The sequence below is a fragment of the Leucopleurus acutus genome (genome assembly GCF_964270905.1).
Source record: "Leucopleurus acutus genome assembly, chromosome: 6".
Lineage (NCBI taxonomy): Eukaryota > Metazoa > Chordata > Mammalia > Artiodactyla > Delphinidae > Leucopleurus > Leucopleurus acutus.
Window position 1 is genome coordinate 58,423,799 of NC_139149.1, and position 18,167 is coordinate 58,441,965.

An 18,167-nucleotide genomic window follows, 5' to 3' on the forward strand; every position below is an offset into this window, starting at 1 on the left:
AAGAATCATGCATTGTGTTGGGTATTTCTTTAATCTCTTTTAATCCAGAACAGTCCCTCCTACCCATGGAACTTTTCCCTCCCGATGCCACTGATTTATTAGGCAGAGTAAAGTCATTACATAGAATTATTAAACAAATCTGCATTCTGGATTTGTCTATTTCCTTTTGCTGGTATTTAATTTGTTCTCTTCTCTATTGTAAATTGGAAGATATAAAGCTGGATTCGAGCTAGGATAAAATTTTTCAGTAAGAAAACTTCATAGGTGATACTGTATGCATTATGTTGCATTGAATCAAGAGGCACATATTGTTGGTCTGTCCCACAATGAGTGATTCTAAGTTTGAGATCACTTGGAAAGATGGTGACCACCAGATCTCTACAGTGAAAAGATTCTCTTTCCTTTTGTACATCAGTAAGCTGCTAGTTGATAACTTTGGCACCCTGTGAATGACCTGCTCTACAAGGACAGTTTTAGAAACTTTTCATCTGCAGTTATCTTTTCAGTCTTCAATTGCTTAAGGGTTTGTTTGGGTTTTTTGGTAGTTTTTCTTCATAAGATAAATTATATTGGGAAAAAGTCCAGTAATATCAGTACTCATAATAAATGCAAATAAAAATAACAAGATACCCATTTCCATCTTAGATTGGTAGAAATTAAAGTTGAGGGTACAGAGTATTCTCAGGGATATGGGAGAAACAAAGGAGTTTAAGTAGCTGCTGGTGTGTATTTACAGTATTTTAAAGGGCACTTAAGCAGTATTTGCAAAAATATTTCAGTACTTTTTTCAGCACTTGTACTGCCAGGAATTTACTCTATGTATACTTCTAAAAGTATAGCACTGTTAAGGATGTCATTGCAGCGTTACTTTTAATAGCAAAAAAGAAAAGGAAGAAATCTAGGAACAACATAAACATCATCATCTTGCAGTCATAAAGAATGATGTGATGCTATGAGCTTCATCAAACTCAGATTGTTCTTGTTCTCAGAATGTTTCTTATAGCACTTTGTTTTTGTTTCCTTTGTACTGTAGCTTTTCTCATCTCAAAGTGCTTTTTTGGTTTTGTTTCCTTTTACTCTTTGCATTGTGTATAAACATACCAGAAAAGTAAAAATTAAATCAGATGCCTCTGTCATGCCTAGTTTTCTAATTCTTAGAATCAGTAGGGTTTTGACGCTGAAGCACTCTAAGTAATATTCTGATTTTCATTGTTTGTTTTCCTCATGAGAATCCAGTATAAATCATATAATGGAAAAGTGACATTTTAAGTAAGAAAAATGTTGGCTGTATCCTAGTTATACTGAAATTCTTAAACTGGAAATACCTGTCATCTTTAATATTGTTAATATCTCTATATTTTTTATTCTTTTAAACAGTTCGTTTTCCTGAAGATCTTGAGAATGACATTAGAACTTTCTTTCCTGAATATACCCATCAACTCTTTGGGGATGAGTAAGTAACTTAGTAAGATATTTGTCAAATTAGTATGGCAAAAACATTTTTTTTTTAATTTAGAGATGAGAATTTATTTTCCTTACTGTTATTTTTCATGTAATTTATTTTAAAATATATATTAGAATGGCATTTTTTACATTGAGACACCAATCTACTATATAATACCTATCATTTAGTGCTATAGGTGCATTATCTCATTTAATTCTCATAATCTTAGCAATGGTATTATCATTTGTAACATTAACATTGGTGGGATTGGATAGTTGCCTAAGGACATATGAATGGCTGAAGTTCAGATTTAGTCAGTCTGACTGCAGAGCCCATATTCATAACTACTCCTTTTTTCCTACCATTTTGCTATACTGCTTTTAGAAAACACTCCCCTAAATCTGGAAAGCTTAAGTTTATTCTGGGACAAGTAAATAAGCAATTAAGAGAAATTTATTTTTAGAAGCAACTTTAAAGATACGTCCTGGGCTATTCAGCACAATTCTTTAATTTCCTATACCTTCATTACATTATTAGAATAGTCCATCACCTTTTGTTTTTTTAACTTTTGATTTTGAAGAAAATTTCAAATTTACAGTAAGTTGCAAGAATAATATTCTGTATATCCTTTATCTACAATCATCAGTTATTTTAACATTTAGCTATATTTGCTTTAATCATTCTCTTATATAAATATATTGATAGGTTGTTGTTGAACCATTTGAGAGTAGGTTGCAGATATATCTTCTCTTACTCCTAAATTCTTTAGTATGTATTTCCTAAAAACAAGGACAGTAACCATAGTAGAATTATCAAAACTCAGGAAATTTAACATTGATACAGTACTGTTTTCTAAAATATAATCCACATTTCAAACTTTGCCAGTTGATTCCTAGTAATTCTTTTATAACAATTTTCCCCATCCTGGACCCAATCTAGAATCACGTATTGCATTTAGTTGTCATCTCTCTTTAGTCCCTTTAGTCTGAAACAGTTCTTCAGGCTTTGTTTTCCATGGCACTGACGTTTTTGTAGAGAATAGGCTAGTTTTATAAACCATTTTGGACTCATTTGATTGTTTCTTCATGATTAAATTCAGATAATGCATATTTTTGTAGTACCACAACAGAAGTTGTATATGTCCTTCTCAGTGTGTCATATCAGAAAGTCCATGAGGTCAGTTTGTCCCATTGTTGGTTAAGCTAACTTGGGTCATTAAGTTTCGAGGTATCTGCCAGATTTCTCCACTAAAAGGTTATTGGGCTTTTCTTTGTTATTTATATGTAATCTGTGGGGAGATAGTCTGAGAGTGAAAATATCCTGTTTCCCATCAAACTTTCGCTCAGTAGTTTTAAAACTGTTAATGATTCCTGTCAGTATTTTACTATGATTGTAAAATGGCGATTTTCTAACTCTACCACACCTTCAGCAGTTATTAGTTTGCATTCTACTATAAAAAACAGCTTCTCTTTTTCCCCTTGTGTATTGTTTATATCAGAATAGACTCAGGGATTCTTTTTTTAACTTAATGGGTTATAATCTTTTATTGTTATTAATTTGATGCTCAAATTATCACAGATTCAACAAGTGGCTCTTTCAAACTGGCTTTTTGAGTCCTTTTGATATATCGTCATCATTTTGAGGACATGTTACCTTGTGATACAATAAGGTGTTCCACGTTCACCTTGTACTTCCTCTGCTAGTTCTGGAGTCGGGCATATTCTCAAGGAACCATGGTTTTTTTAGTAGGAAAGGGTGTTTAGACATAGTTGACATTTAAAATATTCCCTCTTATTGCTATTTTCTCTATGCATTATTTCAACATTTTGGACATATTTATTTAATGTGTTTTTAAATTGACAAATGTCTCTTCATGGAACAAGTTTCTTGAGAATTTCTTATGAATACATCAGATTAGGCATTTTATGTGCTTTTAAATATTAATAACTGAATTTTACTATATATTGATTTGTGCCAAAATTTGAGCCTTTCATATTTTAAACAGGTTTTATTATACCATAAAAATAAGAATGCTTTCTCTTTGTATCTCTGTCTTTAAGGAGCTTTTTATTTTGTTCTCTTCCTCTTACTGCTATTTAAAATCTCTTTCTATGGTAATATCTTAGTGAGTAGGATCTAATTTCACAGGTACTGCTTCTTAATGGCATTTTGCACACTCACTTTGCATGTCATTAAAAGTGGTGTGCTTGCATACCCCTCCTCTAAGGTAGGCAGATGACAATCACATAATCATGATAACTCTGTATCTTGGGACCCATGACATTGATCTTGATCCTAGTGTCATTGCCACTCCTTTCTACTACATATAATTTTCAGAGTCCTAGAATGGACACTGCTCATATTTTGTTTTGGTAGCCTAGACAGAAATCTGGAAATGACACTGCTTCTTTTAACCACTCTTTCAGTATTCACCTTCAAAAAAAAACCTCTGGGCTTCCCTGGTGGCGCAGTGGTTGAGTCCTCCTGCCGATGCAGGGGACGCGGGTTTGTGCCCCGGTCCGGGAAGATCCCACATGCCGCGGAGCGGCTGGGCCTGTGAGCCATGGCCGCTGGGCCTGCGCGTCCGGAGCCTGTGCTCCGCAACGGAGAGGCCACAACAGCGAGAGGCCCGCGTACCGCAAAAAAAAAAAAAGCTGAATTGTATGATAGAGGCTTTTTTTTTTTTTTTTTGCGGTACGCGGGCCTCTCGCTGTTGTGGCCTCTCGCTGTTGTGGCCTCTCCGTTGCGGAGCACAGGCTCCGGACGCGCAGGCCCAGCGGCCATGGCTCACAGGCCCAGCCGCTCCGCGGCATGTGGGATCTTCCCGGACCGGGGCACAAACCCGCGTCCCCTGCATCGGCAGGAGGACTCAACCACTGCGCCACCAGGGAAGCCCTACAATTCACCTTTTTAAAGTGTAAAGTTCCATGGGTTTTAGCATATTGAGAGTTGCGCAATCATTGCCACTGCCAATTTTCATCACTCCCACCAAAATTCCCATTGTGACCAATTAGCAGTTGTTCCCTCTTTCCCCTGCCCTCCCTAGCCCTGGGTAGTCACTAATCTACTTTCTGTCTTTATAAATTTACCTATTCTGGATTTTTTTTTTGGCCAGTGTGCAGGATCTCTGCCTACCAAGGATCGAACCCATGCCCCCTGCATTGGGAGTGCGGATTCTTAATCACTGGCCCGCCAGGGAAGTCCCAGAAGACTTTTTTTTAAGCTGAAAAAGGGAATAGCAAGGCGTAGATGGGTAGCGGGGAGCAAGGTTGGAAAAAAATAGCAGCAGCTCTAGATCTGCTTTCTGAGTTCGTAAGTGGGGTGTGATCAGACAGGTACTATCACTCACCACTTTCAGCAGCTCTGGATGTTGGTGATGGATGCAAGTGGTAAGTTGGAAGCACTGGGCTAAGGCTACATCTTAGCCGCTTGCCTAGCCAGGAATCAATTTGACATTGCTTGTCTCTGATTTGAAATGCCTTCTAGTAGTAGCAACAGTAGCTGTAGTATACTTGTACAATGTGACAGTCAATATTATACACAGTTTACATGTATTAACTTGTTCATTTAACCCATAAAACATCCTTGAGGTAGGTGTTATTATTCTCTCACTTTATAAATGAGGAAAGCGGAGGCCCAGTTTCATTCAGTATGGTTCGTTTGTGTATTTGTTTTTAATAAGTATAGTTTAAAATCTCGAAACTACCCATGAAGTTAAACTTGTTTATATGTAGGGTTAATACTTTGTCATGACTTTGTAAAGATTCATTTTCGGGTCTTAGATTACTGCTGTTTTTCCCCTTTTAGTGAAACTGCTTTTGGTTACAAGGGTCTGAAGATCTTGTTATATTATATTGCTGGTAGCCTGTCAACGATGTTCCGTGTTGAATATGCATCTAAAGTTGATGAGAACTTTGACTGTGTAGAGGTAAGAACAGAAATAAATTTATTTTTAACTGTTTTCCAATTGAGTATAAAACAGAGTATAAGATGTAAAGGTTTGAGGGAGGAGAGAATCTGTTATATAGCAGCTTTAAAACCACATATTTAATATTTAGTCATGGAGATGATTGTCTGCCTGTCATTCCAGTTAACGCTGTGATCATGATCCTTAGCCTGATCTGTTTCCTGAGTGGACCTTTTCCATAAAAACCTTCACTTGGGCTTCCCTGGTGGCACAGTGGTTGAGAGTCCGCCTGCCGATGCAGGGGACACAGGTTCGTGTCCCGGTCCAGGAGGATCCCATGTGCCGTGGAGCGGCTGGGCCGTGAGCCATGGCTGCTGAGCCTGCGCGTCCGGAGCCTGTGCTCCGCAACGGGAGAGGCCACAGCAGTGAGAGGCCCGCATACCGCAAAAACAAAACAAAACAAAACAAAACAAACCCTTCACTTGATCAGAGTTGCATTTTATTTACCAACTTTAGTTTTTTATTTTGAACATTAAAAGTACTTATTTTCCCCAAAGTTAAGATGGAGGGAACTAGCTAAATTTTCTGCATTTACTTCATGTACAATTTTCTTATTAAAATTTCTCTTGCCATATTTCTAATCCCAAATTTCCTAATATATATTCCTTTATGAACATGGATAATTAAGCTGATTACATTATAAAACTATTTGAAGCAAATGAACCAAAAGAGGGTAAAGGCAGAGAGTATGAAGCGTATGCACCTGTGGCAGGCTGAATTATGGCCCCACCAAAGGCAGCGTGACCACAGAGGCTGAGTAATGTGGCCACAAGCCAGAGAACGCTAGTAGCCACCAGGAATTGGAAGAGGCAAAGAACAGATTCTCCTTCAGAGCCTCTGGAGGGAGTGTGGCCCTGATGACACCCTGATTTCAGCTCAGTGATACTGATTTTAGGTTTTGCCTCTAGACTGTGAGAGAATACGTTTCTGTTGTTTTAAGCCTCCATGTTTGTGATAATTTAGTACAGCAGCCATAGGAAACTAATACAGATTTTTGTACCAGGGAGTGGGATACTACTGTAACAACTAAAACTGTAGAAATGTCTTTAGAAATGTGTAATAGGTAGAAACTGGAAGAATTTTGAGACACATGATAGAAAAAGCAAGTTTGCCTTGAACAAACTGTTGGTAGAAATATGGATGTTAAAGGCACTGCTGGTGAGGACTCAGAGCAAAGTTAGGACCATGGGAGAGAAAACTTTTTTATCATCTTAGAGAATACATACTATATCATTATAAAAGAGAATGTTGATAGAAATAGGAATGCCTTCTAGTACTAGTAACAGTCCAGTAAAAGGTGCCTCTGGTGAGGGCCCAGAAGGAAATGAGGAACATGTTATTGGCAACTGGAGTAAAGGAGATCTTTTTTGTATAATGCCAGAAAGCCTGGCTGAATTGTGTCCTGCATTAATGTGGAAAGGAGAACTTGTAAGCAATAAACTTGAATACTTAGCTGAGTAGTTTTCCAAACAAAGTATTGAAGCTTTGGCCTGGTTTCCTGCTTTTCGTAAAATGTGAGAGGAAAGAGAGAAATTGAGGGAAGAACTGTTAAGCAAAAAAGATCTAGGACTTGATGATTTCGGAGATTCTCAGCCTGTTCTGAAGACACTAAAATTAGAAGATTCATTATCAGGCAAGTGTGCTGTGGGGAGAAAGCCAAGAGTATGGCTAAGTAATCTTGTTTTGCTGAAGAGATAGGCATGTGACTCACTGTTCTCCTCAGTAATCTCAACAAAGCCAGGAATAGGGATTGAATTCTATGATATGAATTCAGGGAACATCTGTGGAGGACTGTCTTGTCTATTGACATGAACCTTCATGGTATACACAGATTACCCACAAGGTTTTTCGCGAGTGTTATATCAGCAGAAACACGGCCAGTTTGGACTGACAGAATGAGGGAAGGCTAATGGACTTCTAAAGTTCTATAGGCAGGAAACAGGCTGATAACACTATTCAGCTGCAAACATGTGCTACCTTTCAAGAAAAAGGAAGAACAATTTCGAAGGTGGAGCTTCAGGCTCAGAGGATGGACCCACAGGCCACAGTATTCCCAGGTCTAATGGAATATGGATTAAATTAGCTGGATTTTGAAATTGTTTGGTACTGGTGACTTATTTCTTCCTACCATTTTCTCCCTTTTTTTGGCTGCCTTGGGTCTTGGTTGCTGCGTGTGGGCTTTCTCTAGTTGAGGCGAGCGCGGGCTACTCTTCGTTGCGGTGGCTTCTCTTGTTGCGGGGCACAGGCTCTAGAGCACAGGCTCAGTAGTTGTGGCGCACGGGCTTAGATGCTCCACGGCATGTGGAATCTTCCCAGATCAGGGCTAGAACCCGTGTCCCCTGCATTGGCAGGCGGATTCTTAAACACTGCGCCACCAGGGAAGTCCCAAAAAATTATATATTTTAGACTTGTTCTGTTCCTGGGCATTCCTATTTAAAGATATTGAAGCCAACTTTTTCAAGGCTTTAACTAACTTTAAATTTCTGACTTAAGCCTTTTGCCAACCTTGTGCCCCACCCTTTTATTGTAAAACCTTCTCTCATTACTTGCATTTGTTGATTTGCCCCCTTATTATTATTGTTTGGTTTTCTTTTATTGCAAAGAACTTGCCCAAAGTCCCACAACTAGTATCAATAAATGATTCATATTGTACATGGGAAAGAATCACTTAGTCGTAGTATGCATAATATATAGTAATACCCTCTTAAAAGATGTGATTATAGAACTGTTTATGACCTGTTCTAAATGGGCCCAGGCGCTTGTGCTTATTAGTTTTTATTTCTGTTTTTTACAATGTGGATTTATTTTTGCCTGCTCCCATACTTTTATGCTGTTAGATCTCAATTTACTGCTGGTGTGAGGGACTTTCCTCTTGCAAACAGTCCCCTTATGGGTAAAAAATACCATATTAGTAAACTTAATGGAATTGTAACATGAATCATATATAGCATAAAGAGGTCTAAAATAGTCTCTTATATCCGTTATTCAAACTTCAGTGTCAGAAATACTTTGAGCACTTACTTTTTTTTGTTCCCATCCCACTCTGTTTGAGATGCCTAAGCTTGTCAGATAAATAATATGTAACTGCACTTAACATTTGTTTTATTCAGTGGTTTGTGTCCCTTGGAAATTTTTGAAAATTTGCAGATATAAAAGTGATTCTGAATAATACTGTAGTTGTGGTGATTTGATACTTGAAAAGATTTAATCTTAGATAAACTAGCATTTAACACAGACTTAGTAAAATGGAGCTTTTTATAATCAAATATTTCTTATTAGATTGTTAAACTTTCAAGCCCGGCTAGATACTCTTTAAAAATGCAGTGGTGGGGGCTTCCCTGGTGGCGCAGTGGTTGAGAGTCTGCCTGCCGATGCAGGGGACGCGGGTTCGTGCCCGGGTCCAGGAAGATCTCACATGCCGCGGAGCGGCTGGGCCCGTGAGCCATGGCCGCTGAGCCTGCGCGTCCGGAGCCTGTGCTCCACAACAGGAGATGCCACACAGTGAGAGGCCCATGTACCGCAAAAAAAAAAAAAAAAATGCAGTGGTGGGTTTTTTTCTTGTGTTATACAAAATTCACTTTTGTTTGAGGGGTTTGCTGGTTTGGGGTTTTTTGTTTGTTTTTTTTTTAAGTTTCGGCTGGCAGTGCTGAATTTCTTCCAAAGGAACAATTGACTTAGTTATTGATGAATCTTTCAAATATTATGTGCAGTGAAAATAGCTATGTATTTGCATTGACTTCTAATTGTTCCATTCTTGAAAACCAGCTTTCTCCATTTAGAAGTACTGTGTTAGGAGTAAGAAATCCATCTTTTATAATGCCTTTTTGTAGGACTATTTATTTGCTTCATGGTCGAAGATCACTTATTTAAATTACATGCTCAAGCAGAGACCTCTTTTTCCCCTTATACAAAAAGAATGGGTAGCAGATGTGGGAGGAATGGGCTTGCCTCTTCTCAGTTTGCAGTGCGAATGTTCATTTCACAATGCCTTCTGTGTTCTTGATGCCAGGAATCTAGTGGCAAACAAAGCAAAGCCACTGCTCTCATGAAGCTTACCTTCTTGCCAAGAGGAGCAGTCAGTGAACAAATATTAAATAAACAAATTAATATGTATGAAAATACGTTAATGTATGAAGAAACATTTTGCTGGTTTCTGAATGAAGAGGAGACAGCCATGTAATAATCTGAAGGGATCAATGTATGCAGAAGCCCTGAAATGAGAACATTCTTGGCATTTTTGTTGTCCAGAAAGATCACTGTTGTTAAGTTGTTGTGGTGATGGAGAGAAAGGTAGGAGATGGTTGAAGGGGGTTGGCGAAACTAGGTCATACGGAGTAAGAGTAGTTGATAGCCTTTGGAGGTTTTAAGTAGGTGGGGGTTATATGATAGGGTTTATATTTTTAAAAGATGATTCTGGCTGCTGTGCAGAGAACACACTGTAGGGGGCAAGAGTGAAAGAAGGGAGACCAGAATGTTGCAGTGTTATAGGCCACACTGCATTTAGTTGTCTGGTTAAGGATATCTTTGGAGGTAGAGCCAGTAGCATTTGCTGTTGAATTAAATGTGATTGATGAGGGAAAGAGGAACGAGGAGGATCCCATTGCTTAAGCAGTAGTGGTACTATTCACTGAGATGGGGAAGATAGGAAAAGTAGATTTAAGTGGAAAAAGCCCAAGATTTTTGTTTTAGATGTATTGTTTTGAGGTTATTACATGATATATCATAATTGAGCTTTTGCAGACTCTACTATGTGGCATTATTTTTGCATATGAAAAATATAGCCTTTTAGGTGGTCAGAAACCACAGCAAATCTGCTTAGAAGTTATTTGCTTGTTAAAATTTTGCCATTATATTAGTCTTTCATCATCCATTCTTTTTCTTTTACATGCTCTCCAGTGTCACCTGAAATTTTTTAGTTACAATTAAGATGCCTGTAAAACATCTCCACTAGCCATCCTCTTTAAAGACAACATAATTATTTTGAATTTTGCGATACAATAAACTTGATTATTCAGACACTGATGGTTTGGTCATCTTATGGTTGTCCCTGATCTTTGCCTTTATCAATACCTCCTGCCCTCTCTTGAGGTAATTTCATTGCTTTTTAGTGGAAGGGTGTGTAACTAAGATTGTTCAGTCTTGCTAACTGCTAACATTTTAGGGAAAGTTTTGTTGGAGAAAGTTGAAGTACATGGATAAGGTTTGTATTATCTGTGAATTTCAGTCATCTGTTTTATCCTTGTCTCTCATAAATATGGATTGAGTTTGAGAGTAGATGCGAGCAGATTTTTAAAATTTTCTGGATTCCTTAGGGCTTTTTAAATAGAAAAATCCTGTGTACTTATAAAAATTTAATCTTGAGGAAGCAAAAAAATAACTCTTTGGTAGACTAATATTTCAGTATATTCCACTATATTCTTTTTTTGATAATGGTGTCAGCATTCTTAATGAGTAATTTTATATGAAGTATCATAAAAAGCTTTAAAATTATGTATTTAGATTTTTATCTTGGAACTTTGTTGTGAGTTTAGGTTGCAAAACACTAATGCAGTATAAATTAACATAATGCGACCTTTGTTTTTCCAGTAGTTGAAATATTCACGCTTTTTCTCTACTCCTCTAACAAAATGGAAATTTCTACAGTCAGAGAATGTAAGATTGAGCACGTTATGTAGATACGGAGTGTTTTTGCTTGTTTTTGTAGCATATCTTGAGCAAATTATGTAGATATGGAGTTTTTTTGCTTGTTTTATAGCATATTCTTAGAATTATAGTTAATGTTAAGTCTTCACCACTTCAGCCAAGTAAATGATAGCATGTACTACTATTTAACATGCCTCTAAAGTTGCTATTTCAAAAATAAAGCACCACAGACAAATTTAGACAAATGCTGCTGTTTAAGATAAGACACTAAAGAGGTAATTTGGTTTTCGAATGTGATAAGTACACGTGTACAAGTGTTAACATATTTGTATTACAGCAGACTACCAGTTAGTCTCAGGTACATTGCTTTATGCAGTGATGAAGGATAGTAAAAATTGCTTCATGGAAACATCTCATGTGTAACAAAGTACAGAACATTGGAAATTGAGATGACCATAGTCAGAAAGTATACAATCTAAAATATTTCATCTTGAGTCACCTAAGAGAAGACCTGAATAGAAGAGTTACTTTTATGCTTTCCTTATTAAAAAGATATTGCCAAGGGTTAGGAAAACATTTGTAAGGCATATCCTTATTAAATATATCAGGTTGTATTCTAGATTCTTGATCTAGTCAGCTTAATTTCTTATTCTTTCTAGAACTGTATTTTTACATAATTTTACTTAAAGTTTAGAATATTCTTGAAGATAGGGAATTTTTCAGGGATCTTCAGAAACAGAATCTAAACGTTTAGCCACAAGCATTGGAACTATAAGGTTTCAGTTAATCTTTAATTCTACATTAAATTGAAAATGAGTATATGGGGGTTTTCTCTAGTGGTAATTGTATTGTCTGGCCAGTAATCCAATATGAAAAATGAATATTTGACTGAACTAAAATATATTTATTCTTTTAGAAAAGAGTACAGATCTGTAAGACATGACAGTTATAGGATTTTTTTTTTCTTAAAGCAGAATCCATTTAATAGAGAAATGCAGGCATTTTTCCTTTAGTGGTGCAAAGTTCTGAATTCTGGGTTTGAAGAGCTGTTTGGTTTTATGTTACGTATTTTATGTAATACATATACATTTTCTCTAATGTATTATATGTAACAGATTCCTTGTTTTTAAACTTGGCCTTTTATTCCCCTGTAAAAGTTCTTAATGTGTAAACTTGCCCAGAGCAAAATATTTATTTGAAGATATTTATTACAATAAATAGGTATCCTCTGAAGGCTGAAAGTTAAACATTAACTCTCTTTCAACTTCGTTGAGCTCAAATCTTTGGCTGCTTTATCTGCTATCTGAACTGCTACTTGAAACTTAGAGTTTCTGAGAAATCTTTGAAGTACATTTGGTGCCTGATATGTGAAGTTATTTGATCATGCTTTGCAATGCCTTGTTGAGAAGACAGGACACAGGGAAAGTTTTTAAAGTTAAAATTATATACGCTGTACATGCCTTGAAGTGTTTTCTTTTAAATTGATAGATTGTAAACCTCTTTATTTAAAAGTAGTGTTTCTTGACTTTTTAAAACTTGAATTAATTCTACTTTACCCATCGCTACTTTGGATTTTAATTGCCACACAACAGACCTATTAAACCTATCCCTTATTATTACACTTTCCTCTTGTAATTATTGAATTTGTACAAATTCTATAAAATATGTTTAAGATGGTCTCTTCACATTAAATAGCAGTATCAAGGAAAAATAATTTATCAAATAGTACTTTAAAAATAAGCAAAAGTGGTTCTGTCAAATGCAGTTTATTTGATCTTGAGGGTGAATGGATTGTAAGGACTGGTGCACATATTAGAAATAAGCTGTTGGGCAAAATGTCGAAGAGCTATATTTTTAAATAATAGCTTTTTTTTTATAGCTATAAACAAGTTATATATAAATGTTGGTAGTACCAGAGCATTGAAAATAAAACTTGTTTGTGATAAATTCCATCCTTCGTTCTCTATCCGAAAATGTAACTGAATGATAATAAAGTGCTATTCATCTGCAGGTGCATTGCTTCTGCTTAGTTAAAAGATGTTTGAAAGGACAGGAATTAGTAGCATGTTGTATTAGCCTTTTGTAGTGTATTTTGTCCTAAGCATCTTAATTTCCCTGTTTTGAATGCTAAGTAGCAAGGGTCTTGGTTTAGAACTAATACCCATCATGCATGTAAACGGTATGAAAGAGCTGCTTAGTAAGTTAACACAAAGTGTTCTTGTGTCAGTCCTTGTGGAAATAGATACAATACAAACATTACAGCTGAACTCACGGCAAACTCCATTAAGTAAAAACCTGGCCTCATTGTTCAGGAAAAAGTTTGAATAGAATGCAAGCTCATTTTGTTGAATGTAATGTCAGGCTTTTAGGGACTGTATTGAGGGATAAGGTTTTGTTAAGTTGAGACCAATTCATTAAGTTTTATTGCCTGGTGAGAAGCAGTAATACTTTATTGTAAGACTTCATCAAATATTCATGGTTAAAGAGAAGTAGTAAATGTATTCAATCAAGTGGTCTTTGGGGTTTTGAAAAGGATTATGAAGTCTGCTCAGCTGATAGTTTAACATTCATTGAGGTTATTTAACAAGGATAATTTTAATCTCTGAGTTTAATTTTGTTGTCCAGGCTTGCCTTTTTTTACTGTCACAAATCCAACTCTATAAAAATTGTGCCACATTATAGGATGATTGGATAATATATCCATTCATATAATTTATGTATTTCCTAAGTGGGTATATTTTTTAAGTTATCTTAATTTTGAGTTTCGTGTATGAGGGAGTTATGACCTACTTGCTTATTGTGAGGTTGCCATTTGTTTGGTCAGACCCTAGCCTCACCTCACTACTGCTGGTGATCCTTTCATGTCTTGGATAATATACTCTCCTTGACACATGTAACATAATAAGCAGCTGTGTAAAATAATAAGCAGCCTTTTGTTTTGGCCAGTTTAAATTGTCTTGAAGGGACATAGCATTTTCTACATGATGTTAGAAATTTCTATAGGATTGCCCTCATTCTTGTAGTTGATTTCAGGCTACCCACCTCCTCTTTTTTATTTGTGTTATACTTGTGTTCATCTGACATTTTTGTGGCAGCATCCTGTACACATGAAACTCATCCTTTCCCAGTTCGCCGTGTGTTTGTACCTTCAGTTTAACAGTGAATTGAAGAAAAACTAAGAAAAACTAAGCATGTTCAACTAAGTCAAATTTATTAATTTTTGTGTGTCCTTTAATCTCCATTCCTTAGGCAGATGATGTTGAGGGCAAAATTAGACAAATCATTCCACCTGGATTTTGCACAAACACGAATGATTTTCTTTCCTTGCTGGAAAAAGAAGTTGATTTCAAGCCATTTGGAACCTTACTTCATACATACTCTGTTCTCAGTCCAACAGGAGGAGAAAACTTTACCTTTCAGATTTATAAGGTAAAGATAAATCTAAATATTCCCTGGGTGAAAGTACCTCATTTGCCTGGAACCTGTATCCTGTTTTGATGTTTTTTTCCGTGATTTATTGTAACTTCAGGAAACAAGTCTTTGTCAGCATTAAAAACAAAGATCTGTTTTGTATGTGTGTCTGTGTACACATCTTAGTCTGAGACTTCCAAACATTTTCCCACAGAATAGTTTTGTGTTCTACAGACTTTCACTTACCTCTGTGATGAGTTTCACCTGACTTTTCCTGGCTTTTTCCCTAGGCTGACATGACATGTAGAGGCTTTCGAGAATATCATGAAAGGCTTCAGACCTTTTTGATGTGGTTTATTGAAACTGCTAGCTTTATTGACGTGGATGATGAAAGATGGCACTACTTTCTAGTGTAAGTACAGTTCTAAAGCAACAGTAGACCTTATTACCTCCACAAAGCCAGCATTTTAATTGTGGCGGCCCAATTATTAGGACAGTATAATGATATTTTTCCCAGGAAAGAAAATCTATTGTTTATGAGGCTTGAGTTTTCCTTCATTATGCTTTGGGAGACCTTGAGAATAGAGTTGAATAAAATGCTGTTGTCCGTTAGGGCCCTGAATGTAGGCTTAAACAGTAAAACGAGCTTTGCCTGTGTTTTCTTTTACTTGCCACCTATTCATCTTTATAATAGGCAAGTGCACTGAAGTGATGTAAAGAGGTCTGATTTATCCAAGTTGCTGCACACCAATTAAGTGAATTGTATATTCAGAACATAGCAGGTGTACCCATTGGGCCCTCACAGAGTAGCTTGCTGACACTGAAAATTCAGTCAGAGAATGGAAAAGAAAATGGACACTGCATGGGAGCGCGACTGTAATTGACCTGCTTGGCTTTCTGTTTTATCTGCAGATTTGAGAAGTATAATAAGGACGGAGCTACACTCTTTGCGACCGTAGGCTACATGACAGTCTATAATTACTATGTGTACCCAGACAAAACCCGGCCACGTGTAAGGTAATTGGCAGTATAACACGTGCCTTGTCTTTTATTTCAGAAGAAGGAACTGCTGAAGTTTCCAATACTTTTTATAATAGTGTTGATTTGTTTTAAAAAAATCACCATTATTCATTGGCTATGTACTGATTTATTTCATTGTTCCCTTTGAAACAGCGTGGAAGATTGAATGTTTACAGTTTTGAGTATCTCAATAATTTTTGGAATTCTTGAAGGTGGATTGAAAAAAAAATCACACAAACTTTAAAGTGTTTATATTACTATAGTGACTTGCAATTTGTAAACCAGTCATGTTGTGATATTTTAATATAATTTCTTTACTATAGTCAGATGCTGATATTGACTCCATTTCAAGGTCAAGGCCATGGTGCTCAACTTCTTGAAACAGTTCATAGATACTACATTGCATCTCCTTCTGTTCTTGATATTACAGGTATGTAAATTTTGATTTGTTGAAAGAGCCTTTCTAAAAAATCTCTTCTTTACTAATTTTGGTTTTGTCAGAAATAACTATTTTATTTTAAATAGCAGCAGTCTCCTGAGGTCTTTTTGGAACTGTTTAAAAATGGCTTAAGGTTACATTTTAAATCATAAGCCTTTGTGGGATTGGATTGCATCTCTGAGTATGAGGTTCTCATTAATTGAACAAATTGAGGATAATGAATTGAATATATAATGGGAAATCTTAGGCATATATATGTTGCAAGTGTGGTATGACTTATTTTTTCAGTTTATTTGGCAGACAGTTTATAAAATTGATGTATCTTTTCATCTAACTTTACTGCTACTGTTAAATGATTTGGAAACTTGGGAGATACAGAAGTAATTACTAAAGTTAGTTTATATCAAAATTTATAAATTGTTTAAGTGACACCTTCACTAGCTTAGTGACTTGCAAAATTATAGAAACATAATACAAACAATAACACTTCTTTTTAGCTAAGCTCAAAATTGTTTAGCTTCTGTTTACTTATAGAGCTTGGACTTGGTACTACATGAAGGGACTTTTTTGGTGATTTTAATCTAGAGACTTAAGAGTTCACATAAGTAGTCTTTGTCTTCTCTAGTGGGTAATGTGCCAGCAGGGGTTGTTTCTCTGAAGCCTCTTAACCACTTTCTTCTGTCTACTCCAACCAATAAAGTCCTTGATACTTAGCACCAATTAGCAGATAAAGAATTTTATTTCTTAAATCTCAGTGAAGAGTCATCAATAATGGTAGCCTTTATTCATTGCAAACTGAAGTCTCTAAAGAGAAAATGCTAAACATGCTAAAGGACTTGTGAATTTGAAAACTGGGTATTGGCCTTTATTTTCAGTGTTAACATTTCTTAGCATTATAAATGACTAAATATGCCTTATCAGCTGTTCTAAGATATTCCTCCTCAATTTCCATACCCAGTCCTTTAAAAAAAGAAAAGTACAGAATTTTCCACTCTTTGGTTGTTTTAGTTGCCTATAGCGCCATTATTTTGTATATTTTTTAAACTTTTTGGATCTTTATCAGGCTCTGAATTTCCCTTTGCAATCCAGGATATTCTTTATATTGAGATGGCCTTTTGCTTACCTGACATATAGCCAGATATAGTAAAAATTAACACTTAACCATCAATGGCCTATGTTACAGGATAGATAGGTGTTTATGGTGTAATTGCCACCCATTTTTTTTTTTTTTTTAGCACTTTTTTATTTTGGCCGCGCCTCTTGGGTTGCAGGATCTTAGTTCCCCAATCAGGGATCGAACCCAGGCCCTGGCAGTGAGAGAGCCGAGTCCTAACCACTGGATTGCCAGGGAATTCCCTTTTTTAAGCACTTAAAGTAAAATACTGGAAAACAGTTCTTTATATCATGTGCCATCTTCCTTTTGAGGATGTCGGTATTCATAAGATATACAGCGTTTGAATACATATCAGTTGTATGACCTTACATATAGAATTGGTGATTTGTTTCTTCCAGAATTATGAAGAGAGTTGCATTTGGCAATAGAAATTGATCTTGGGCTAGAATATATCTCACTATTATTAATCTATTAGTTGTATATTAAGAGCTAATTATATCTGTCCTTTAAATGTTCCTTGTAGTACTGGAATATGTTACATGGCTTTTTAGAGTGTTATCTATAAATTTTTTATAATATGAAGGTTTTTTTTTTAATGATAGAAGAGCATTTATGTTGGTAGATGATGTATTTAACTTGGGAAAAAACTCAAGTTTTGATCCCACGTATCACTATAGATTTATATCCAAGCAAATTTCATCTTTTAAATGCGTCACTCATCTGTGAAGGATGTCACAGATTAATGGGTGTTACCATTTTAGGTTCATTTTCAGGCTGACACCTTTAGTTAAAGTGCTGAAAGACTGAGTGGTGACTTGGCCCCTTATATTAAGCTGCAAACAAAATATTGTTAGTCTATAATGGCTTATTTAAAGCTAAGTGGAAATTTTTTTGCACAGTTTTTTAATATATGTGAAAATTTCAGATAAGACTGTGGAGTGAGATTTTTTAGATTTTTCTCAACTGTAATTCTTTTACCTTTGATGTGTTTTTTCCTAAAATTCTGGGGGTATATAAGTTACTTAAGTTACTTAAGCTTTCACTCATACGCAATTTTATTTTAAACTGATATTAGCAGCACAGTTATTTTTTCTAAACCAGTTCAAGAAGAGGTGGACTTGGAAAAACT

At 36.0% G+C, this 18,167-nt stretch overlaps 1 protein-coding gene across 1 annotated transcript in view; it reads left to right on the forward strand.

The window, feature by feature from the left end:
- The window catches only part of HAT1 (histone acetyltransferase 1), a gene marked incomplete at its 5' end in the record, with an annotated part of 53,462 nt that overhangs the window by 15,663 nt on the left and 19,632 nt on the right, over nt 1-18,167 (forward strand). Inside the window, 6 exon segments of the mRNA XM_082841041.1 lie at nt 1,378-1,453; nt 5,252-5,372; nt 14,304-14,483; nt 14,756-14,877; nt 15,378-15,482; nt 15,809-15,915. Of these exon segments, the coding sequence (XP_082697167.1) occupies nt 1,378-1,453; nt 5,252-5,372; nt 14,304-14,483; nt 14,756-14,877; nt 15,378-15,482; nt 15,809-15,915 (711 nt within the window).